At 34.5% G+C, this 27673-nt stretch overlaps 1 protein-coding gene across 1 annotated transcript; it reads right to left on the reverse strand.

Moving 5' to 3' along the window:
- On the reverse strand, nt 1-27524 carry ndst1a (N-deacetylase/N-sulfotransferase (heparan glucosaminyl) 1a). Its single transcript, XM_042737924.1, has 16 exons — nt 27312-27524; nt 13570-14384; nt 10892-11020; nt 9708-10043; nt 8596-8683; nt 8148-8302; nt 7814-7999; nt 6357-6485; nt 5244-5426; nt 4902-4998; nt 4012-4135; nt 3761-3931; nt 2679-2856; nt 2485-2594; nt 1291-1393; nt 1-1198 (listed from the first exon to the last, which is right to left on the reverse strand). Exons 2-16 carry the CDS (start codon nt 14086-14088, stop codon nt 1049-1051), a joined length of 2658 nt encoding a protein of 885 aa, XP_042593858.1. The 5' UTR covers nt 14089-14384; nt 27312-27524; the 3' UTR covers nt 1-1048.
- Nucleotides 27525-27673: the final 149 nt, after the last annotated feature.

A 27673-nucleotide genomic window follows, 5' to 3' on the forward strand; every position in this document is an offset into this window, starting at 1 on the left:
AACAGGCCTTTTGTGTACAAGTCTTAGATCTTTGAGTTTAGCTCATGAAAAATGGGGGCAAAAACAAAAGTGCTGCGTTTATAATTTTGTTCAGTGTATATAAATAAATCATAATGCATTTATGAGAGCCTGTGGTGTGTTTAACAACTACTAACATTAAACCTGATGAAGCGTTTGAAAGAAAAAAATGTAAACATTTGTGTTCCTCTTAAGTTATACAGGTTTTGAACAACACTGAGAGCAAACATTATACAATTTTAGTTTTGGGGTGAACTATTGCTTTAATAACACATTTACCTTGAATAAATCACCAGTTATCTGTTTAATGAGAAAATAAACTAACATTAACAGGCTGTTTTGGGATAATTCACCCAAAAATAATGATTTTCTCACATTTTTTGTTCGAACCTGTATGACATTCTTCCGTGAAACACAAAAGATTAAACATGAATAAAATGCAACCAAACATTGACATTTCAGTCTGTTTGTCATATAGAGCATCACATGGTTTCTGATTCTGAAGAGATGGGATATAGTGCACTACTTTTGTCATTTTTTTATTTTTTTGAGCTCAACAAAGTTTCCCAGAAGAAAGGAAGTCCTCAGCTTAAAAAGTAAGTAAATCGACTAGTCCATGATAGAAAATGTAAAACCATCCCGAGCACACAAAAACAACAACAACAGAGAACTAACTAAAAACGTATCAACAAAAAGTTACAAAATGTCCATATCAGACGTCACAGTTCATTGGCATGATTTTTGACTTTATAAAATCATATTGAGTCTGTATCAAATTTGTGGAGTAAAAAAAAAAATGTATAGGTTGCATTGTCTCTTCTTCTGCAGCAATATGTTTATCTTCATATTAGTTCAGCACAGTCTGTCAATAACAGGACAGATGTGTGTCAGCTCATAAATAGTATACAAAAGTTAGTATCAGTGAGTTTTAAAGCACAGTTCTTTAAACTGGTTTTTAGTTCAAAGTCATCTAGGTAAGAAACAGCTCCAGTCTCCTGTACGTCCATCGGTGGACTCGACTCTGAGAGTCTCAGGGCACTCCAGACCAGACCAGAGCCTCTGTTACCTGATGTTGAGCAGATCCTCTCAGCCAGCCGGGCAGAACCTGTCCCGCTTTATACAGCAGTTTAGAGAGCTGGATATTAGCATCTCTGTAGTAGCTCCTCAAAAACACCTGAGACTGATGAAGAGGGACAGACTGTGAATGTGTATTTCCTCTACTTCTTCTTACAATAAACTCAATAAATAAATTCAATGAGTGAAAAGAGTTACTTGTATGTCCATGTCTGCGTATCTCTGTCCTTTACTCTTCCCTAAACACTTGGTCTCTCCTCCGTCCAGCAGCTGACACCAGAAGCCTTTCTTGGGGTCAAACCTGCAAAACATCATTTGGAAAAAAGTGTAGAAAGGAGATGAAAACATTCCTGATATTTGTTATAAAAGGTTCTGCATGCTGATAGAGGCACACTAGTCACTATTAAATCTAGATCTTTTTTTCTTTTTTTTTTTTAAAAAAGCCTCTTCTGCTCATCAAGGCTGCATTTATTTGATCAGAAATATATTTAAAATTTGGGAAATCTTATTATTATTTAAAATAGCTGTTTTTTACTTGAATATATTGTAAAATGTAATTTACTTCTTTGATGCAAAGCTGAATTTTCAGCATCATTACTTTAGTCATTAGTGTCACGATCCTTCAGAAATCATTCAGATATTCTGAAGTAATAATGCTGAAAATTCAGTTTTGCATCATTTGAATAAATTACATTTTACAATGTACTCACACAGAAAACTAAATTTGTTAAATTACATGGAGATAACATTTCCCAATATTACTGTTTTTATTTTTATTTTATTTTTTATGATCAAATAAATGCAGCTTTGGTGAGACTTCTTTCAAAAAATCTTAATTATTTCAAACTTTTCACCGGAAGTGTATTAATGGAAGGATAACCCCAATTAATTTATCTAATAATGTTTTATTAAAAATGTATAGCTACCTTATTGTTTTGATGAGTCTATGTATTACTACAAAATAAAGTTGAAATATTAAAGCACTTTGGGCAGTGCTAAAGTTTTTAGTTATGACTACAGTATATTCACAAAATAACAGAAACTGTTCTATTTTCCCATCACACTTAAAAAGTTCATGTTTGCTGCTTCGTTAAAATGAGCTGAAGAAACAGTTCTTGAGCACAACATAATTTCATTATATTCAGTTCACTTACATTTGAAAAATGGAATGTAACCTAAGACTACATGAATCATTTTTTAACTTGCATTCTTGTTTTTAAAGTTTGTTTAACGGAACATTATCTGTTTACTGTAAATGAACTTGTACAGACCTAAACTAACCTTGATTTGAGTTCATGAAAGCTTTATTGAGTGTATTTAATTCGAACGATATTCATTTATGCCTGAAGAAAGCCAAGAGACTGAAATGTCACAGCTGATGCTCAAACTCACGCTAGTATCTTGCGGTAATCGACTCGGTTCTCCAAACCCAGAAATGTCTGGATCTTCTCCATGACTGACGCTGGATCCGTTTTCAATGTCTGACCATCCACAACCAGAATCTGTGAGGGTTTAATGAATGAAGTATGACGAACAGAGCTGCTGTATCAGAACATAGAGTCATACATGCTGCTAAACGCACAGACCTGGTCGTGGTGGTAGTGTCTGAGCCAGCGTGAGAGGTGTGTGGCGTACCATCCTGGAGCCAGACAACGCTTCTGCAGGACCTGCAGCTTCACAGGTGCATTGTGGGATGCCGTAATGACATCATGGAAAGAGTATTTCAGAGCCACAGGGTCAGCGTGTGCTCTCTGATGCTGAAGAGAAAAAAAAAAAACGCTGTTAAAATGAACTTTAACCAAATAGTCACTGTAGATATTAATATATTAATAATCCACATTATTTACCTACTTATATAATAATCAGGAAATGTTTTTTAAGAAATAAATAGAAAAAACACATAGAAATATAAAAAATTATTATTTATTATTATTTCACTAATATTTTTATTTATTTATTATTTTCATTAATTATTTTAAATTTTTACATTGTTAGTCTATATTGCTGGTTTTTATTTTACATCCAAAATACTACAAATAAATTTATTTTACTGTTAAACAAAATACTAGGAAAATTCTAGAAAAATAACTACAGTATTCATGATTCTAAACTGTATTTACGGTTATATAGAAAATATAAATGAAACTCAAGGAAGAATGAAATTGAATTATTTTATTGATAACAAATTTAAAAACATTGTTTACCTACTTTTTATAATAACCAAGACATGTTTTTAAATAAATAAACAAAAAACAAATACAATTTTACATGTATTATTTTATCATTTTGTATTAATTTGTTCTTTTAATAAATAAATGTTTTAAATAATAATGAATTAATACACTTTTTTAGTCTACACTGATGGTTTTAAAAGAAAGAGTCAGTAGCCAAGTATCATATTACAATAACTATAGTATCATGATTTTAAGTGTTTTTATGGTTAAAAATATTACTGATAATAGTGATACCACACAAAAACGAAAAACATTACATTCATAAAATGATATTTTAATTGCGATTACTGCTGTTTAACTGCAAATACCACTGCTTAAAGGATGGTTAATGTGGGTAAAGTCATGGTACTGCTAAAGTCATGGTCTTTACAAAGTCTCTTACTTGCTTTAATGCTTTGTTAATGAAGAAATGTGTGTCATGTGTACCTGGTAGCAAGGCGTAGGCTCTGTTCACAGGGTCACTCAGAAACTGAATGATGATTTTCGCTCTGGGCAGCAGCGCTGCGGCTCGGACCGCAGCTACATCTGAATCAAAATAACTGGCACTTTTCTCAAAATAATAATCAGAGCTGCTGTTGGACGGGAGGGGGAAATACTCCATATACCTGCAGGAGAGATTGAGAAAACAATGAGAAATAAAGCAAACAAGCAGCGTTATGATGTTTGCAGCTCCACTGACACGCACCAGTCGATGCCCCGGTGATAACTGTGACTGCTGAAGAACTGGATCTCCTCAAACGTCTCTTTACTGGGGTAATTACTGCTCAGATCAGGATGCATCCCCAGAAACAGATAGAGAGCCGTCGCTCCTGAGAAAAACCACCAGAGAAACCACTGATCTGATACAAATCTGTTATTACAGTATCATTCATATTCTTTTATAGATGGTGTAAATATTTTGAATTCTATCTTTTTTTTATTATTATTATTTATTTAGTATATTTTTATTTTATTTTGATATTTCCCATTTAAAGTTCTGTTTGAAATTTTGTAGTGTTTTTGTCATTTTTATTATTTAAAAAATTATATATACCTTAGTCATTTTAGTAATTTTAATATATATATATACAGTATATATATATAAATATACAGTATATATATATATATAAATATACACAGTACAGTATACAGTAATTAAAAGTTAAAAATAAGTTTAAATAATACTTGTTCTGTTTTGTTTTTAGTTTTAATAAAATGGTTTTAATGCTTTATTTAAAATATATTTTATTTAAAATATATGTAATAACAGAAACATAAATTAATGTTTCATCTAAATGAATCTTCTAGTGATTTTATTTAATTTCTTTTTAGATGAGATCGGTCATTAGTTTCTAACAAAAAAAAAAGATTTTTTTTTTTTTTTTATAATTAATATATTTTTTTTTTTTTTTATTAATAAGCACTTTTTTTTATTTTTTTTTTAACTGTTAATTTAAATTAATTGAATAGTTCTTTCTTCTTATTACTTGTTTGGTGTACGCTTTGACAATGTTTTAAAAAACAATCATGCCAATAAAGTGTAAAGGGTGTGTGCAGTACTGCATGCGTCTGTCAGGTGGCGCTGTTGCTCCTCACCTGTCTTCTGAGGGCCAATGAGCAGCAGTTTTGGGAAACGGTCGCAGGTTTTCTCTTTCGACCAAATGTCCTTGTGTCTTTTATCCTCACAGGGGTCCTAAACACAAGATCACACTGCTGACAGATTTCACTGAGACGCAGAGAAAGCGTCACAAGCAGACTGACAGGAGAGCTGAGCACGAGTCGGGAAATACTGGACTTTATGTAAATGAGCGCTGAGCAGCAGCCAATCACAGTGAAGCTGCTGGATTCAGTGCTTTTAATCACATCATAAGCATTTTATTCAGATTTCAAATGCAGATTTATATTTTGTTCCTGTAGTTTAAAACGGTCGTCACAGACCTGCCAGAGCGGCTCGGTGTCAGACGGGAACATATGGAAGTATTTGTCGGCCAGCTGCAGCGGAGGAAGCGTCTGTAGTTTCAGGTGCGTCCAGGTGAACAGGAAGTTGAGCAGCCGTTTGAAGGTGAACAAACCCAGGCGGTCGTTCCCGTAGTTCGACAGGTGCGTCATGAAGATGCTAATCTGAGAAACAACCACACTTCAGCCAATCAAAGCCAGTTCACTGCAAATACCATTTCTGTAGTGTCTGTAAGTCTGAAACCATTATTTCATAATTGTTTTATATTTATTATTATTTCATAATTATTTTATTTTTTATAATTATGAAATTACATAAAATATAAAATAATTAATGAAAAAATTACAATGAAAATTAACCATTAAAACAGCTATTTTTATAATTGCTAAAATTTTGTATAACTATTTATGATTAATTAATTCAGAATTAATTTTACATTACATATTTCATAATTATTACATATAAAATAAATAATTATTTTACAATTACAAAATAATTAATTACATTAATAAGCTCTGGATTTTTTTCCTTCAAATGTTCTGCAGGTCATTTGTCTTGTCTGGATAAATATGAATTCATTATTCACTCTTTGTAGCTTATATATATATATATATAAGTATTAAATATTATTGTTTTTTTTTTTTATTTATTTGTATTGTTTATTGATTAATATTTTTTCTTTTTTCAAATCTTGATTATTTTGAATTTACTTTATTTGTAACATTTCATAATTATTTTAGTTATTTTTATGTAATAATTATTTTATATTTTAGATCATTTCATGATTATAAAATATAAATATTAAAATAATTATTTTTATAACTGCATAATGATTTCAGTTATTTTTATCATTTATAATTATTAATAATTTAGTATTATTCCAATCAATCGTTTCTCTGATAGGAAAAAAAGACACAAACACCCTTCAAGTCATATATATAAATCAAATATATACATATTAAGATGCGTACAGAGCATCATCAAAAGGCTGAAAATGATTAGCCTGTTTTACAGCTATATCTCCCAGTCCAGCTGACAGTACAGTCATAAGCACAGCGTACGTTGATGTAAAGAGTTTGTAAAGAAGGACTGACTGGATTGAGCAGGACAGTGAGGAACAGCTCCCCTCCGTCAATGATCCGCTCCAGCTCCTGCGGCCCGCCGGGGTACTCCTTATGAAAGATGGTGTGTGTGAACAGACCGCACGTCTGCCTGGGCAAAACCTGAGCAAAACACACACACACAATCAGTTCTCCCTTCACACACACACACATTGTTCTCATGGACTCCAGGACAGCGCCTGTCTCTCTGGGAATAAATAGATGTGAGCTAATGTAATATTCGTAACATCTCACACTGAACTCAGGAGCTCAAACTCGTTAGAGAATCGATGAAAGAGAGCGAGCAAGATATTAATCTCTGACAAACAGCGTCTTGAGTGCTGATTTTTAAAGATCTCACAAATGACAGGGAATGAACTGAAAGTCATTGATTTCCATAGAAGAGTTGCATGGGAGCTGCGCATCTGCGGACCTGATTTGAACTCTGAATGCATTACAATATAAAATATTTCAGCTGCTGCGGTTAGTCAGATGCAGCCGTCCAATCAGGTGTGGTGCATTTATTATTTAAAAAAAAATATTTGAATCAAAACTGTGAGTGCGAGGTGACGATCATATTATTCCAGTCAGATGTATTGCTCTAAGCAGTATTTATGTAGAATAACTGATTATTAATAGAGTGGAAATCCATTATTTTAATTTTAGATTTTAATATTATTTTACAGTAATTACAAAATAATATTTTTATGAAACTATACATTTAATATTAAATAATATCATATATATAATTTATATATTTTATAATCGTTAATTTCATAAAATATATTATTTCATAATTATGAAATAATTATTAAAAATAACAAATCATTTCTTTGTGTTTTTTAAATTATTATTTTATTATTACAAAAGAACTCTTTACACAGATAAGCACTGGAAAACCCTTTTTATTTTTAAATGTAACATTATTTCATAACTATTTTATAGTTATTCTATATTATTTTGTTATTTTAATAGTTCAGTTTTATTTTATAATTATTTTATGGAAAGATGTAATTTTATTTATTATTTCATATTTTGTATAATTATTATAAAATACATGCAATAATGTTTCATAAAATGTTCAATAAAATAATTATTACCTATAAAATAATGATAAAACATTTATTTCAGAATTATTTTACAAATTACAAAATAATAATTTACATTGATGAGCACTTGAAAACCCATCATATTTTTCCTTTAAATGTTTTGCAGGTCATTTGTCCCGTGTGGATAAAGGATAAATATTCATTTATTAATCACTCATTCAACTGTGGTGAATAAACAGAGTGTAAACGCTCTTGCTGTTGTGCTTCATGACTGATTTAAGAGATCAGACTGTCATTAGGGGACAAAATGTGACAGATGTTTCTGCAATTGTGAGTCAGTGAAAAAGCGGCTTACGTTACATTATTGTTTTAAAAGCTATTCAACCAAACACACACACTCACTCTGATGCCGCGGTGGATGAATCCACGTCTGAATCGAGCGGGTTTGAGGTGTGGATACTCTTCAGTGCTGGTCACCCTGATGTTCCACACGCGCTTCCAGGCCTCGTACAGCTGGATGTGGACGGGATAAACGCCGGAGTGATGAGGAGCCACCGCGTAACCCAGGTGAGTCGGGATGGAGTGATCCTACAAGACAAACACCCGATGAAACATCACTCCAGACCTCTGTGTGTGTGTGTGTGTGTGTGTGTGTGTGTGTTTGTTACAAGACAAACACCCGATGAAACATCACTCCAGACCTCTGTGTGTGTGTGTGTGTGTGTGTGTGCCTGACCTCAGCGAAGCGTCGGTTCAGCATCATCTGCTCCGCTAACACACTCTGGTTATGGAAGCGGTGCGGCTGCATGTGACTCCACATGTGAGGAAACCACCAGAACTCATCAACATACGACAGCAGCAGATCATCACCCCGATCCTCCTCATCAGTACCTGACACAGTTATTCACACATATCTAGCATTTTAAAAACGGTGTGTTCATTTTTTATATTTCTAATTAAATTATATAATATAATTTTATACATATTAATATACAAATATATGAAATCACACACACACACACACACACACACACACACATATATATAAGGCAGTGTTTTAGTATTAATTTTGTCATTAATTATGGATTTACATATTGATATATAAATATTTAATCCAATTTATATTTATGTTTGTAATTAATTATGGACTCCTCAAAAGCTGATCTTGTGTGGGTTTCGCTCACCTGCGTGGAAGAACTTCCCTGAGAAGCCCAGGTTAAATGTGAAATCTGGAATCGATCTGCGCAGCTCATTCTGAGTTTCAACCAACGCCTGAGAAGATACACACACATTATTCATGATATTCACACTCTAAACATAATTCATGAACACATGACATGGTGATTTTCATATGAAGACATCTGGAAGCGTCTGTGAAGGAAAGTTTGTTAGATTTCTCTCACTTCTGAAGATAAACTACAGCAAACACACACAAACACACTCACGGTAGAATCCATCAGATGTGTCTGACATCTCTTCTCTCAGTCTGATGCTTGTTATCATGATTCAAATGATTGTGTGTATTTGCTCTGATTTTCATCATATTCATCTACACATATCAAACACACACTCACATGCATGTTTATGTGGCAAGTGAATAAAACGATTTCATTAAACTCTTTTTTTACTAAAGTGAACAAACACACACAGATTCTCACACACACACACACATTTGTGTGGCCGATTTATAAGCCTTTTTAACTAGTGAGAACCACAAAAATGTCCTCACTAGTGGGTCATATTATTTCACAATATAAGTGAGGACATTTGGCCACCACAAGTATAGTCAAACAAGTACACACACACACACACACACACACACACACAAACACACGTCATTGAGCTGAGTTTTTCTGCTTCCATGTGAACAGACACAAATGATTTTTTCACATTTAAATACATTTAAAGGGGAAAAAAATAAGAAATTATGTTTAGCACAAAAAAAATTATTATATATAATATTATTATATTATTATCATTTTTAAGAATTTTTCTTGCATTGTGGCATTATTTTCATGGTAGTTGCATCACTATTACACATTAGTGTGGCACAAAAACAAAAACAAAAACATAAAAAAATAAAAAAAAACATTTTAATGATTATTTTATCATTTATATTATTTAATATTTTAATGTAAAATAAATTATTAAAATTCAAATTCAAATGAAAATACTTAATAAGAATTGTTAAAAATAAAAATCTTGTGATTTCCCCCATAGTTTCTTTACTTTGCACAGTTTCTTTAAATAACCCTGGAAAAAATTCAAAAACAATGGATGTATCTCTTTAACACACCTTCACATCTGCCACCTTCATCCTGGTCCCTTCCTTTCCCACAAATATATCATCGATGTCCACCAGTATGAAGCGCTTGAGGGACAGAGACAGTCTCTTAGCGGTGAGGAAGGACAGCGCGTCCACAAACACCAGCTTGTGTAGCCAGAAGGAGAGGTTGTGTCCGAACAAAACCCTCTGAATCCCATCATGAAGCCCGAGATCCTGAACCACGGATGTGTGCATGAGTCCAGTGCTCTCGGCCGAACGGGTTTTAGCCAGCAGAACCGGCTCGTAGGTGGAGTGATTGGACTGGAAGATGGTCCAGTCGTCCCCGGGGAGAGGACCACTAAACACCTGAGACATAAAAAGAAACGCAGTGCTCTCGGCCGAACGCAAGTTTCTACAGAAGCCATGAACCACTATCTCTCTGATATTTTCCCTCCAAAAATTTTTTTCTTTACTCTCCAAATTATTTTTTATTTTGATCCATAAAGTGTTTGAAGAGAGAACAAAAGTGTTTTTGAAGAGAGGAAAAAAAAAAAAGTTTTGAAAGAGAAAAATGTTTTTGAAGGCAAAAAAAAAAAAGCTTTGAAAATGTAATGTTTTGAAAAGATCATTTTTGGAAGAGAGAAAAAGAGTGTCTGAAGAGAAAAAAAAAACATTTTTGAAGAGAGAAGAAAAAAGTTTTGAAAAGAAAAAAAGGTTCAGAAGAGAGAAACATTTTTGAAGAGAGGAAAAAGTTTTGAAGAGAAAAAATAAACATTTTTAAAGACAGGAAAAAAAGTTTTGAAAAGAAAAAAGGTTCAGAAGGGAGAAACATTTTTGAAAAGAGAAAAATGTTTTTGGAGGCAAAAAAAAACCCTTTGAAAATGTAATTTTTTGAAAAGATAGGTTTTGGAAGAGAAAAAAGTGTTTGAAGAAAGAGGTGTTTGAAAAGGGGAAAAAAAGAGAAAAAAGAGAGGAAAAGTTTTTTGAAAAAAGACAAAATTTTGATGAAACTAAATGAAGAGAGAAAATGTTTTTAAAGAAAAACGTTTTGAAGAGAGAAAAAAAGTTTTTGAAAAGAGAAAGTTTTTACAGAAAGAAAAAACTGTTTTTTGGCGATAGAACAAAAATCTGTGAGAAAGAGAACAAATTCTAGGACTTGGGGTCATGAAGTCTTGGGAAAGTTTGAGTGGATGAGCGTTGAAGCATGAGCTGACCTGTCGCGCTCGTGTGATGTGCAGCAGAGGGGATTTGGGGTTGACGGTACAGTCCTTCAGGCCCAGGTTGGAGTGCAGAAACAGAGGGAATCCTTTCAGCTGCGCACTCAACAGACTGTTCTCATTGGCCTGATGGGACAGACAGGAAGTGACATCTCACAATCTGACACGCAAGCCGCACTTCATCCAGAGTCTGATGCGGGATATTCATACTTGATATCTCAGACCACTTACCATAAAGCTACACAGCAAGATGCTCAAAAAATAAAGTCTACAGAAAATAGCCATGCTATCAAGAAAAGAATGCCTCTTCCTGGTTAACTGGTTTGTCTCTACTTGTCAATATCATAACTACAGCATTCTGACACACATCTGTCTCAATCAATGAGCAAGTGTCAAAACAAAATAAGATGAACAATACATTTATAAAAAAGAAACAGGAATAAATACATATATAAAATACATACACACACGCATATATATACAGTGTTGCTTGAAAGTTTGTGAACCCTTTAGAATTTTCTATATTTCTGCATAATATGACCAAAAAAATAATTAGATTTTCACACAAATCCTGAAAGTAGACCAAAGACAATCCATCACAAACAAAGGAGACAAAAATATATACTTTGCCATTTATTTATTGAGAAAAATGATCCGGTGTTAAATATTTGTGTGTAGCAAAATATGTGAATCCTTGGTTTCAGTATGGTGTGTCACTATGTTAAGAAACAGACGCAATATATATATATTTTGTTTGTCCAGGAGCATTTTTTTTATTTACTGGCATTTTTGCCATAACTGTGTGTTCACACCGCCGCCGTCGAGAGCGTCAAAAAATGCTCTGGTGTGTGTTCACACCGCGCTGTAGAAAGATTTGTGAGCGCTCTGACGTAGTTCGAATGATTATCTTGTATTTAAAGGGGCCGCAAAGCAAACAAGCTTGTTGTTGATCTTATATGACTGACCACAAGGTGGGTAACCTTATAAGTTAACCTCATAAAATATTTTAAATGTAAAAGTAAGAAATTGATCGGCGGAAATACTTTATTGTTGATCAATGGAAAAAATTCAACAATTATAGTTACATGTCTTTGATCAATGGAAAAAATTCAACAATTATAGTTACATGTCTGCTAACTTTAGGAGACATTTACTAGCCTTGGTCTTTATTTAAACCCGCTGCTCGACGCTGGCTCTCATTGAAAATGAATGATATTCCGAAGGACTTCCGGCAACTTTGACGCTCTCGACGCTGGCGGGTGTGAACGCACAGTAAGACCCCATGGCCAGGGGAACACTGGCTGAGTAACAAAAATATGAACACCACCACAAGGGTTAAAGGTGCCTTAGGGGCCATTCACGTCGCTTCATTTTAAGAACATCTGCAATAGAAATAACGAACTTGAGCACGCAAAGACACAATGCAAACAGCCCCTTAAATCTGTGCATGGCATGTAATATCTCTTATGCACATTTAAGAACATGTCTCTGAAATGGTTTTTCAAAACTGTCCCTGGAGAAGCCCAGCACTGTCTCCCTCATCTAACAACCCTTGATTCAACTCCTCAGTTCATTCGTAGAGACTTTAATACCTGAAGTGGGTCAGAAAAGGTAAAAGATATTGAGAGAAAATACGATGCGTGTCAGATCTGTGACCGTTGAGCAGCAGCAGCAGCTCTTAAAGAAATAGCAGCCAAACAAACTAACAACCAGCTGCTGTGATGATTGTTCAAAGAAAAGAAAAAAGAAGAAATCAATAACTTTTTATAGCTATATGTTTTTATGTATTTTTATTTTAGGTTTTTTTGTTTGTTATATTTATTCATTTTTTTTATTTTTCAGGATTCATTTATATTTAATTTGGAATTTTCAAAAAGACTTTCAGGCTGGTTCCTGTCTTCAGAGCTGCTGATGGTTTGCGATTGTAGCTCCGTGCAGCTTCACTTTTCTGTTTGATCTCTATCTTACTATAACTCTCTGTTGTTTTTAAAGTGATAAATCTAATTTAATTCCCAACATATTTCTGATATTATCTATCAAACTAATCTGGCTAATTTGATAGTTCACCCTTAAACTAAAACGTGAGTGCAGCGCGCCTGTTTCCATTCACGTCTATTACCTTTTTCTTTTTCTCTCTCACTCTGTTTTTTTCACGAGCTCATCAAACAACAGTGGTAAGTCTGAATCAATCATCAATCACAGTGAATAATGGCTTTTTCTCCTGCTATTGTTGTTTTTCACCGCTTGCCACGTGTATAGTTTTATCTCTCTCTGTTGGGGGATTCACATGTGATAAATGCAGGGAAATAGTTGGGCTGACAGAGAGAATTTTAGAACTAGACACACATCCAAACTTTAATTGAGGATCGTAAGAATATAAGAGCCTTAGATACGGCTTTGAATGACACTAGCTTAGCGAGTCCTGTACATTGTTCGGTTCTGTTTGCAGAGCCCCCACAGCAGGGTGACTGGGTGACTGTGAGGTGGCATATTTGCCCTGTCTGCTGTCTGTAATGTCAACATAATCTCTAGCTCAAGATAGTCAAGAAGCTTTGAGACTACTGGATCATTTTCTCCAGGTGTTACAAACCTCACTGCTTACGGTAGTGTACTTTTCCCAGCAAGAATTTGGTAATTCAGACTCAGAGCTGAAGGAGTGATATAGAGTTGCTCACCTTAAAGAAGCCGATCATTCCCACTCCAAACTCGATACAGTATCTGTCCAGTAAATCCCTGTTCCAGGTGTCCATGTTCACATACTTCAGGATGTTTTCGTACACAATAAGCACAAAGCGGCCCCGCTGTCCATCCATTAATGTGGGCATATCTCCTTTTCCGGGAGAGATTTCCATCTGGTAGCGAAACCTTGCCGACTCCAGGATGGCCACTATCTCCTGTCCGAGCTGTGAATACGGACTCTCCACGAACACCAGCACGACCGGATGCGTCAGAGAGCCATCAGACGACAGCGTCCCGCCCCCTCCAGACAGGAAGGGGAGGGGCCGAGACGAGGTCACGTAGAGGTCATCGGCTGCGCGTCCTGCTGCGAACGATGGTTCCAGCTCTCGTTTGATGACGAACAGGAAGTAGGAAGAGAGGAAGACGCTGAGGATGCACAGGAGGAAGAGGAAGATGAAGCTGGTCTGTAGTGGCACCTGGCGAACGAGACGGCGCAGGCGGAGCACGCCGAGCATCACACAAACAAATACAAACAAACACCTGAAGGAAGGAAAACCGATGGCTAAAGTTCAATTTACATGACTGGGATGTAAAATAAGTGCAACAGAAATGTGTCTGTGCTTCTATGTGACCATCGCTGAGCTGAAGAGAGGGGGCGGGGCTCAGAATTTGAGTGGATGTCTTGCCTGTCAGTCAAACTGACTCCGCCCTCTTGTCCACTTTTGATTGGTCAAGAACTGCTGCAGGGGGCCGGCTCTGCTGTGATTGACAGATAATCATCACTACAATATCCCAGTGGATACCAGCACACCTGAAAGACATGATGATATGAAAGTCAGAAAAAAAATGTTTACAAGGAAGAATCTAAATTGAAATAATAATAATAATAAACTTGTTTTTCCAGTGGATATTACAATAGTATTTGTTATTTTGGTTTAATTTTATTTAATAATAATGAAAACAACAATATTTCTAGAATAATTTTATTTTACAGTGAAATATTTATATATAATATTATATTATATATATTTATTATATTACAGTGAACATTTTTTCTTGCAAGACAATAAATCAAAGGTGTGTGTGTAGTTGAGAGAGAAACACACACACACACACACACACACACACACACACACACGGAGTCTTTGTGTTTATGTGATGAAGACACAGCGCTCAGGGCATGAAGAGGAATTTCAAAGTTAGATTAGAGCCGCGGTGCGTTGAGACACACGCAGCAGGAGAGCAGCGGGTTTCAGGAACTATTTGGGCTGAATTTGCATAGATTTCACAGCGTCTTTGGATGAGACATGCTGCAACAGAGCCGTGAAATTGTGTCCTGATTCTCTGCCGGTGTAAAAATACACAACAGATTCATCCATAAATTCACAGAGAAGGTAAAACTACATACAGACAATGAAAACAAATGCTGTGGTCACATTTTCAGTGGTCAAAAACTAAATCTGCGTCACTATGCACTTGAGTCTCCAAAATAGACCGATATGCAAAAGAATTAGTTAAATATACTGCAAAAAAAAGAATGTATAAAAATAACATTATCATTATTATTATTAAATAAAATATTACAAATAAATTACTTTTGTAATATTTGACTGTAAAAATAATAATACATATAAAATAAAATACATATAAAATAAATATAACCACTGTAATTTTAACTGTAGTTAAAACTAGTATTTAAGAAAAATCATTATCAAAACATTATCATATTCATTATTATTGTTACTATGAAATAAAATTTATAAAAGAAATTGTGATATTTCACTGCAAAAATATATTTTAGAAAGAAATCATAACATTATTATTAGTAGTATTATTCTTATTAAATACAATATTAAATATTGTAATATTGCTATAAACTATTGTAATATTTAACTCTTAAAGAATTTAAGAAAAATAGCATCATCATTATTATTAAATAAAATATTAAAAATAAATATTACTATTGTAATATTTCACTGTTAAAGAATTTAAGAAAATAGCATCATTATTGCCATTAAATAATATATATATATATTATATATATATAGATATATATATATATATATATATATAATATCTATATATATATATATAAGGATTACTATTGATATATTTGATGGTACAAATGTGGTATTAAAAAAAAATACATTATGATCATTATTATCATGGGAATACATTTTTTGGATTTTATCATTATTTATGTTTTTCTTCAGAAAAAAAAAAAGAAAAGAAAATATCTTAAAATAAAATAAAGTAAAATAAAACTAACCAGGGAAGCTTCAGAAATTTAGTTTGAATTTATATAGAATGACCTATCTATTAATCTTAGTCAATAACTAGTTAATTAAATTGAGAAATGTTGCTCTGGTTTAGGCCTTAGTTTTCTTACATATATATATATATATATATATATATATATATATATATTATATATATATATATCTATATATATATATATTTAATTTCAATTAGCATTAATTTTATTTCAAATAATTTATATATATTAGGTTTTGACTTCTTGTGTTTTTGGTTTAGCATTGTAACCGATTACAGACATGTCTGTGAGTGCGAAACAATTGCATATTTAAAAATTAAATAAGTATTTTAATGTAAATTATATAGTTAAACTATGATTTTCGGCAGCCCTGCTGCACATACAGACAAAAGAAAAAAAGAACGAGCGCAGAAGTTGTTTGGTGACACTCAGGAGGGGGTTTGTTCTCATTTCACAGCACTTGCATGTGTCGAAATCACAGACCGTCCCCACTGGCTCTTTGATGCGAGCATGTGAGCGTTTGAGGACAGAAACGACCCTCGAGAAGCATTGTTGGAGCCGCTGGCAGGAGAATGCGTTTGATATATGAGTGTGCCAACAAAAGCAGTGCTGGGACTCTGGAACGGGTCGGCCCATTGTGAAAGGGGCCAGCCGAACCCTCGGGGTCACAGCAAATCCTCAAGAAGCCCTGCGCTGACACCAAGAAACCACGCACTGTAGCAACCACTCGCTCTCCATGGAAACAGAGAGAAAGAATGAAGACTCAATCAGCCTGGAAACCTGAGCAGAAATTCTAGAACTCCTTTCAGAAACTCAGAATTGCAAATGAAAATTCGACTTTAATTCCAAGGCCGGGTTGCATAAATCTATTTAAACAATTTGACCTTGTCTTCTGAGACTGGTCTTAACTTTAAGTCATAAAACTTTAAGTAATTTTAGACCAAAAAAAGTCAGACTGCAAACTTGGCATGGGTGTTTAGGCTCAACTCAACCAGAGATTCACATCTAAAATTGATTTACAATGATTTTTTCTATTAATACATAATAAAATACATAAATGAAGAAGAAATCCAAAATATGAAATGTCACTGATGAATATTTACTAAGTTATCCACTATTTGTAGAGGGAGGTCAAAATGACAAGAGATTTGGAACCAAATTAGTACAGAGAAAATATAAAATATATATAAAAAATAAAGTAAAATTAACTTTACCTTCGGGTCACACCTTAATATAATGGTAGGGGAAACACTGGATTTAAATCTTTACAACCCTTTATGAATTTTGACAAATCAAATCAAATTTGTGCTCATTTTCATGCAATGTGGACGAAAGAAGTCAAAAATTCTAAATTCTAGATCTCTTGAGAACTATGATTCTAGAATTCTCTCAGCAGATTCTAAAACTTGATCCACACAAGCCAGTTTCATTAACGTGGGTTTTTCAATTCCTTTATCCTGCAACATCTCAGTTCTTCTCTCTCTTCCCATTAAATATGAAATAGATTAATCTTTTCTTCTGCAAACATACCAACATTTCTGTGGCCCATATTCTGCCTCATGTACCTCATTCTGACTGTGACAGATTCATAAAATACTTTTATTACGAAGTCAGAAGTGGGTAAATGATTGAAGCAGAACCCCCGAGAGCAGCTCAAGAGGACGATGTCATCAGACATCAGCAGCGGGAAACACAATCCTGAGTGACAGATGCATGATGAGAAAATGAACAGTAACACCTCAGGCCACGTACGACATACCTCACACTCTTAACTCAACCCCATCGACCCACACGAACCAACCAACACAAGCATGTTTATGTTATTGGATATGCAAGAGGAACAAACTGCGCGGATTCCCTTGAGACAGCCAATAGAGACCTGAAGGGCAGAGCGGCCGCTCATTTATCACTTTTGGCAGCTCTGGGGTTTGTGGGTTTGTGCTGAACACAATGACACGCGGGAGCGAGCGGCTCATTCAGCGCAGCGTTTAACAGCAATTGCAATCAACACTTTAATTGCAACCAAAACTCAAGTCAATAATCACTTCAGTTGCTCTGTGCAGGTGTGACGCTAGAATTTGATTCTTACTTCTATAATGTGAAACTATCAAAATGTGACAGTCTTTTATAACAGATACAGAGTTTGTTATAAAATTCAGAACTGAATTGGCTACAACACACAGGAAGTTGAATCAGAATGACAGGGAAAAACTATTTAATGAACTTCAAATTTAAAAAAAGAATTCAACATAGGCAATGAATTCCATTAATCTAACTAAGATCTATCGAGCTACATCTATAACTACTGTATGTACCAGGGCTGGGTTAAAAAAAAATCCATATCTCGACTTTAATCGATTCTTATTTTTATGCAACTATATAGATTCTTTAATCCCAAGAATGGATTAGTCTAGCCTGTTTTCAGTTAATGGACAGAAGTTTGAAGGGCCCAACTCCCTATCCGATAAATTGCAATAAAACATTGTGCTTTTATACTTTTTACTTTTAATATGAAACAAAGTCTCAGATTTCAAAATATGTCCATTGTATTGCAGTATTTAAACCCAATAAATGGCGTTTTGGTGCAGTTTTAATAGAGTAACAGATTGCAGTAGTGGCCTCAGTTCAACAGACCCGGCAGCGGCAAGTGCACGTCAACTAATCATCTCCTCCACATTAATACCAGTTTCAGCACAAAATAATCATGAATAAACAGAGTGAGGTAAGGTAAGTTACTAAAAAGAGTACAAGATGTCAATATAACGGCTTGTAAACAATCTATCTATCTATCATCTCCAACTACATCTATCTATCTATCTACAGGTGCTGGTCATATAATTAGAATATCATCAAAAAGTTGATTTATTTCACTAATTCCATTCAAAAAGTGAAACTTGTATATTATATTCATTCATTACACACAGACTGATATAGTTCAAATTTTTATTTCTTTTAATTTTGATGATTATAACTGACAACTAAGGAAAATCCCAAATTCAGTTTCTCAGAAACTTAGAATATTGTGAAAAGGTTCAATATTGAAGACACCTGGTGCCACACTCTAATCAGCTAATTAACTTAAAACACCTGCAAAGGCCTTTAAATGGTCTCTCAGTCTAGTTCTGTGGGGCTACACAATCATGGGGAAGACTGCTGACTGACAGTTGTCCAAAAGACGACCACTGACACCTTGCACAAGGAGGGCAAGACACAAAAGGTCATTGCAAAAGAGGCTGGCTGTTCACAGAGCTCTGTGTCCAAGCGCACATAATAGAGAGGCGAAGGGAAGGAAAAGATGTGTAGGAGAAAAAAGTGTACAAGCAATAGGATAACGCACCCTGGAGAGGATTGTGAAACAAAACCCATTCAAAAATGTGGGGGAGATTCACAAAGAGTGGACTGCAGCTGGAGTCAGTGCTTCAAGAACCACTACGCACAGACGTATGCAAGACATGGGTTTCAGCTGTCTGATTCCTTGTGTCAAGCCACTCTTGAACAACAGAAAACGTCAGAAGCGTACTTGCTTCAAAAAAGGACTGGACTGCTGCTGAGTAGTCCAAAGTTATGTTCTCTGATGAAAGTAAATTTTGCATTTTCTTTGAAAAATCAGGGTCCCAAAGTCTGGAGGAAGAGAGGAGAGGCACACAATCCATGTTGCTTGAGGTCCAGTGTATAAGTTTCCACAGTCAGTTATGGTTTGGGGTGCCATGTCATCTGCTGGTGTTGGTCCACTGTGTGTTTTCTGAGGTCCAAGGTCAACACAGCCGGTATACCAGGAAGTTTTAGAGACACTTCATGCTTCCTGCTGCTGACCAACTTTATGGAGATGCAGATTTCATTTTCCAACAGGACTTGGCACCTGCAACACAGTGCCAAAGCTTCCAGTACCTGGTTTTAAGGACCATGGTATCCCTGTTCTTAAATTGGCCAGCAAAACTCGCCTGACGTCTTAAACACCACAGAAAATCTATGGGGTATGGGAAGAAGGAAGATGCGACTATATGCCAGACCCAAGAATGCAGAAGAGCTAAAGGCCACTATCAGAGCAACCTGGGCTCTCATAACACCTGAGCAGTGCCACAGACTGATCGACTCCATGCCACGGGCCACACTTGCTGCAGTAATTCAGGCAAAAAGGAGTGGCCCCAACTAAGTATTGATCTTTAACTCATCTGTCGTAACTATCTATTTATCTCTAATCTACACCTACTATCTGATATCTATCTATCTATCTATCTATTTCTGTTAATAGATTTCTATTTTTATTAATTTCACTACAAATTAATCTTCCTCACATTCTCAATTCCTTTTGGAATTCTGATGGTTCTAATTCAAATTCTGATCTGATTGTGTGAGTAGTCCACTGAATACTAGAAGAGATCTTGAAGTGTTGTGGTGAGCGGTCTCTATCTTGATTGATCTTGATTGACCAGCAAAACACCTGTCAAGTCCCCTATGAATTATAACTAATAAGCACTTCTTACTAGTTAGCATGACGAGCATAAAAACACAGGCAAAGGCAAAACACTCTCACGCCTTTAAATCTAATTACGGTTTTATCTTATCTTAATCTATACATTTATTTAAATGTATCAAGCAACTCAACTTGAGTTTTACAGCAGTACAGTAGTAAAACGTTTGAGAGCCGTTATGATTCAGTGATCTGTGAGATAGGAACGATGAGTACTTTCAATCAGCAAGACTGATTTCCCGATTAACGCACCAAAAAACTGGGAAAATGAAAAGAAAGATAAATTCTCATGATGGGCTGAAACCACAGAGGTTTGGATCGCTGAAGCGGGGGAGTTGTTGTCATGTTTGATGTCACAGCGGGTCATGTGGGTCAGATTTCCCACTGACTGGTGATGACATGTGACCTGTTCCGTCAAGAAGCCCAATTATTATTCAGGGAAACACTAATGAGTGCAGGAGGAGCCACAGACTGTACATGGAGTTTGATCCCACAGACAGCAGACGGACATCAACAAACACAAACCAGCACATTAATCATTCAGCAGCAGTCAGAACACATGACAAATACACATAAACACACATACCTCAATCAGATCTACAGTGTTGCATGTCTTCAAATCTGACAATATCCACTTATTTAACATTATCAACATCACATGATAACCAACTAGCACAATTAATAGCCTTGTCACTAAAATCATTATTTTTTAAATACATTTTCTTTGAACGAATATATTAAACATGAATGTACATCTATGGCTGTCAGTCGCCACAGAAAATAACTAACCAGACCAAAATCTTTTGGATATTTTTTTAATCATCACATGCCTGATTTTTATTTTAAAAAAATGTAAAGCAATATATTCTATAGATCAAATCTTAACTTGATTATTTATATCGGTGCAAAATGTAAATATATCTCTCAGCTCTAATCTGCAAAACATGACTATAAGGCATAAATATATTATTTATATATACCAGAATAAACCAACTATCCACTAAGCACTTTTGATTGAGTATGTGTATGAAATCATGCGTGTTTTAACAAAATACAGAATACACATTTTTGCATGTGAACCTGCATTAAATTGGTCAAAAGTGACAGTAAAGACATTTATAATGCTACAGAAGTTTTCTATTTCTAATAAATGCTCTCTAGCCTTTCTTAAAAACCCATATAATAAAATGATTATTAATATTACGGTAATAAGAAGTGCTAATAATCATTGGGATCATGTGACACTGAAGACTGGAGTAATGATGCTGAAAATTCAGCTTTATATAATAGTAATAAATTACATTTTAAAATATATTCACATAGAAAACAGTTAAATTTAAACTTTAATAATATTTTCTAAATTTTTTACTGTTTTTACTGTATCTTTGATCAAATAAGTACAGCCTTGATGAGCAAAAAAAACTTTCAAATGCACCAAAGTTAAAAAAAAAATCGCACAGACCTCAAACTTTAAAATAGCAAGGCCTGCCCTCATATCGGCTAGCACAGTAATGACCTCAGCAGAGACGTGCTGCTTAATATGAGATAATGAGCCCCGCTGAGACGAACACAGCGCTTAATTACATGTGTTGACTGTACGTGATTAATTTCTCGCTCGTTAAGAGCCGAAGCGCTCTGCGTTTCTGCTGTAGAACAGCCTTGTAGCCACAATTTAGTGTTGAAAACTGAGTCACTGAGATGGAAAATGACATAAAAGCAAAAGACTCTTTCATTTCAAACCATTACTGAGCAAATCTTTCCTAAAAACAGCAGCGATGCCGAAACAAAACATCTGCTGTGAGTACATGCTGGTCAAACGAACATGCTGGAGAGAGAGAAGGTGTTGCAATATTGGCCATCCATTATTTAAAGAGATCAATTATACATGAAATTCTAAAAGAGAAACTACAACCGTTCAGCCTCTGTCCCGCAACATTTTCAAGTGTCCCGTTTCTCATGTTTCTCTGCATTCAAAAGTCTAACTATGAACTCAAATGTTTCTCAAAAAATGTATCCAAGAGCAAATCATTTCTAGCTTTTACAAAAAAAATTATTTGACACTTGAATATAAAAGTTAACTGAAATTATACTGTATAGGCTACATTTTTCAGTTTCATTGTATGCTGAAGTACTAAAATAAGTAAAACTAAAACTAATAAATAAAATAAAATGTTATATACAATTTAAAAAAATAATAATTCTAAAGTAATAAAACTATAAAGACATTAAGAAAATGTAAAGAAAAATGACAAAAACAATAAAATTACTATTAAAGTCTTACTAAAATTAAAGTGAAAAAAATCCTAAAAATAAAATCTAAATCTAATACAAAAACTGAGACCATCAAGATGATACGGTGAGGAGAAGCGACTGTCCTGACTGCTTTTTAACATACAGCAGATTTCACAATGATTTGATTTGTGCCCTGTGACCTCTCACCTAAATCTCGGATTGGCCGAGAGCTGGTAACGGGTCAGATGATGTAACATGATCCCGAAAACGACAGTGTCGTCTGACACCTCTGAGACCGGGACAAGCAAACATTCACCATCAGTGTCTCATGTGAGAGTGTGCTCACACTACACTTCAAGTTCTCTTCTAGCAATCAGTGACTACACACTCCAGCAAAGTATCTCAGTCTTCTGCTGAGCACTAAAGTTAACGTTTGGTGACCTCTGACCTGTTGGGTTTGAATTTCGTTGAATATGGCTGTAATTTCGCTGACTAGACAACATCAGCGATGCAGCATTACAGTAGTGACAATCATGAATAGGGCTGGAAGGGACGCAGTTGATCTGTGATCAGTATGGACCAGGCCCTACGGTTCGGCATGCATGTGATTCACAAATTTATTAACCATCATTAGAGTTAAAGTTTATCATTTGCACGTGTATTGTCTTGCTAATTTACACTTTCAAGATAAAAGAGAGAAAAAACTTGCACTTTCAAGCAAAAGAAGAGGCTAAAAAGAGAACTCAATTTGGTACTCAGGGTTTGTCACAACTGGCTGTTGGTCAAGTGTTCCTGAAATCACATCAACAAAAATAAATAAATAAAAAACACAATGTCTTCATAAACTTGGAAAAATAAGCAATTATAGAGAAGCTATAGGACCTGAATAAAAGCTCAAATGGTTTAATATTTGAAAGTTGAGTTATTAAAAAAGCCTTAAATATTATTGTTGTAATTTTACAATGAAACAATACAAAGAAAATCTTATTCTATAATTTAGTTAATAAGTTAAAAGTTGGTAAGTTGATATTTTTATTATTAATATCACCATCATCATATCAAATACAACAATAAAAATGTGTAAAATACTAATTATTATTGTAGTAGTAACATTATTACATTTTTATTATTATTCTAGTCATACTTATATATAAATCATCTATATATCTAGAGCTTTAAACATTGTGAATTGTAAATGACAATATTTAAATCACAACAAAATAATAATAAATTTAATTCAAAATTGCAATTAGAATTTTTTTTCCCACATTGTGCAACCCTAAATACTGATGGCTTTAAAACAGTGTGCCGTATTAGTAGTAGTAATAATATTAATTATTATTATTATATTATTATAAATACTAGATTTTATGTTACAGTGAAATATTTTACAGTAATGATCATTTTTAAATCACAAAAATATAATAATTAATTTAAAAAAAAAAAAATTCACATTGTGCAACCCTAAATCCTGATGGCTTTCAAAATAGTAGGCAACCTGCAGTACATACTGCTCAGTATTCAGTAAGCAGTAAATTTGTAATTGCCAAAATAAATGAAAAAAGGAAATCTTTGATGTGTCCCGTCCCAACTTCCTGATTTAAGAGGAAATGTGTTCAAATGGGTGGGAAAACTGCACTTATCAAGCTATTTTGAGTGGCATTTAAAGGCAAAAGCCTTTAACCAAGTTGTTTAAAATATTTTCACAATAATTACCATTAATAACAATAAAACAACAGCTTCATGGTGACACTGATGTGAATCTATCAGAGGGAAAGAGAGACATCAGCTGTCCGTGTGTAAGCAACGTGCGTAATGTCCTGCTCTACACACGCTGACCTCACATATCCCACAACGCAACTGCATGATGAATGAGCGCCGCACGAGCTGCTGTCCTCCCATGATCCTCTCTGCTTCACTTCCTCTCTCTCTCCACCTGCCCGACAGAGTGATTAATGTCTGCTCTGTGCTGCATCGACACAAAGACACATCACACAGAGCCCACTCACAGCTCAGTCTTCTTTCCAGGGAAAACATCCAAACATTCAGAAATTAACACATTTATTTGGGAAGAAAAATGATTTAAGATTATAAGTCTTGTTTCTGAGAAATTAATCAAAATGAAGAGAGTTTATGCTGAAAACAAGAACAAATATCTACCAATGGGCTCAGACGTTTCTAAGCATAGACTCACTTCAATTTGATGCATTTTTCAAAAAACAAGACTTTATTAAAGTAATTTTGGAATTGAGCAAAGGACGGCTGTGTTTTGATCTTTCATTCAGAAAATTCACAGAAGTTCTAACCTTTCACTGAAGTAAAAGAAGGGAGAAAATCTCATGATGAAAACAAATGCTTTCTTTAGTTCACGTTGGCCACAATTATAAAATTATAAAATTATAAAATTAAAAATAAAATTGGCAGCCCTTTGCACATAAATACACAATAAAAGATTTTCAGATTATTGGAGTACATTTTACATTAAAATACTATATAATTCAGTGTGTTATTCGCAATTTCTGAGTGAAATTTGTTTCAAAGTAAAATGTACACCAGTTTATGTGTGTGTGTGTGTGTGTGTGTGTGTGTGTGTGTGTGTGTGTGTGTGTGTGTGTGTGTGTGTGTGTGTGTGTGTGTGTGGTGTGTCGTGGTTCCTTCTGTTCGCCTTGAGGGGCAAACGATTTGAGTGATGACATCATCCAAAATCAGACCCCACTGAACAGATGAAGATTTCAGAGTCAAATTACCCCACAATCCATCATTCTCTGCCCAAACGACAGCCGCCAACCTGCCTCTCCTCAGGACATAACAAATAAAGGATTGTAGTTTCCTGACAAACGCCAGTGTTCGTGTTTCTCCGCAGACGGAAGCTCATTAAGCAGCAGTGATATTAACGGTTAAACAGCTCACGATTATAATCCTGAGTCTCTGACTTACTGAACAGTTCAATGTTCGGATGGAAAAACATGAATTGACAGACAGAGCAGACCCTAAAAGAAAGAGTTTCAGTAATAAACACACATACATGTTTGATTTATGAGTAGCTTAATCTTAAAAAGAGGCAAAACAATGTAGATTTTTCATGTACTGTCATTAATTAAAATACAGACAGTCTTAGAAATAGTGAAACTTTATAAAATTATGGCTAATTTGCATAATGGGGTCAGTTTGTATTTTAATACAGAAAAGTAGATTATGATTTTTATGATAATCGTGATTGCAATTAAAAGAAAGCTATTTAAAAAAGAAAAAGATCCAATTTTGTCCCCGTAATTTTGAGATTATATATCAATGTTGTTACAAAAAAAAAACAATAATCATAATAATAAAAACAACTATTTATTATTACTACTACTACTAAAATAAAGATAGAAATATTACTTAAAAAAATAATTACTATTATAACTACTGCTAAAATAAAAATATTACAATACTAAAAAGAAAATAAGAAATTGTTTTTACTATTGTAATATTTTACTTTAAAATAAAATCTAGTATTTAAAATAATAATAAGCATTATAATCACAATCTTGATTATTACTAAAATAAAAATAAATAATAATAATAATGACAATAAAAATTACTAAATAAAATCAAAATAAACTTGCACACATGACAGCTGTGAAGTGGATGGAGTTCATGGGTCATGTGCAAACACACCACACACACACACACACACACACACACACACACACACACACACACATTCATATTGAAGAGGCTACTCACTTAATGGTTTTAGATCTAATCGGTCAAATAGATTTGCAAAAACTGCTGTCTGAAACTACTCTTGATTCAATTTGATTCATTAGATTCATGATTCACAACAAACAACCTCAATATGACACTACAAGAAAATACTAAAATAAAAACATATGAAGCACTTACAGACCATTTGGGGGGAAAACGTAATTGTTTTATTTTAACTGAATTGCATCTCATGCACAAGGTCTGTGAGAAATAAAGAAACTAGAACTCAAACACTTTTTATCTAGTTCTAAGTCTCATCTATGACCATAAAAAAGGCTTTTTTAATTTTAAATTTAAGGCTTACTTTAATAGGCTATTTTACATAAAATGTTTACATATAGTCCACAAGATAAAATAACTGAATGTACACAAATTCAAAAGTTTACATATACACTTATCTCCTAAGAAATATGGTCCTTTTTGGTCTTCAAAAAAATATCAGATTCTGAAAAATATGTAACTCTCCTTAGCCTTGAAAGCAAGATCCGAGCAAAATAAATCACAACATACATGACTGTCATGAGACTGTCACTGCTCATCTAAATCAGGTTTTACACACAGTTCATTTAATTAACTCAAATAAAGCAATTTATCCTCCATGTGGATACTTTATTCGATCAGAACTGTTTGAAGTCATTCAAAGTAACAAGAATGCTGAAAGATTTATAGTACAGTAAACATCAAATGCAATAATGATTTATCTCAGGTGACTGCATCTCGCATATATATATCTTCACAGAAAGTAGCCTTATGTACACTAAAGTTTCATAAAATGCATCCACTATAAATCACCAAAACATGAGCTAAATTTAAAGACAATGTGCAAAAACACAAAACAGCATGAACTCCCAGTTACCTCGTCTGTAAACACATCAGAACATCCTGAACACTGAGTCATGCCCTAACAACAGGTGACCCCGTCACTGGTGCAGTACTGTGTCAAAAACACTCAATAACACGAGCTCAAGCCTGTTGTTTAGTGTCAGAACAAGCAGCGGGTTTTCATTTACCTGATTCACAGCAGAACCGGGCTGCGTCGCTCCTTCAGCGCTCCTCCGGAGAAACGCTCATCCTGCGACGCCGTTCCGACCGTATTCCGGTAAATCCGCTCCGTTCTGCGTCCGTCTCGGGCGGTGAGCGCAAGCAAACCGCGAGACACCAGCTGAGTAAGACACACGTGCGCTGAACTGACGCGATACACGCGCTCGGCGATAGAGGGCGCCAGACTCCACATACACAAACACACAGCGTGTTTTTAAAGCGTTAGAGGGCGACGACTAGTGGTCAGAGGACGATAATACAACCTGATGCCAAACTATAACTATATGGTGCGTTCAAGTCCTCCTGTGAAGTCAAGTGCGGTCTGTGGGCG

The sequence above is a fragment of the Cyprinus carpio genome, chromosome B14 (assembly GCF_018340385.1).
Source record: "Cyprinus carpio isolate SPL01 chromosome B14, ASM1834038v1, whole genome shotgun sequence".
In the NCBI taxonomy this organism is placed as follows: Eukaryota; Metazoa; Chordata; class Actinopteri; order Cypriniformes; family Cyprinidae; genus Cyprinus; species Cyprinus carpio.

Coding starts and splice junctions, on each gene's coding strand:
- ndst1a (XM_042737924.1), bottom strand. CDS start 14,088: ATGCTCGGCGTGCTCCGCCTGCGCCGTCTCGTTCGCCAGGTGCCACTA. Junction 11,021..13,569: donor GAATGATCGGCTTCTTTAAG/GTGAGCAACTCT, acceptor CTGTCCCATCAG/GCCAATGAGAACAGTCTGTT. Junction 10,044..10,891: donor ACATCACACGAGCGCGACAG/GTCAGCTCATGC, acceptor TTTATGTCTCAG/GTGTTTAGTGGTCCTCTCCC.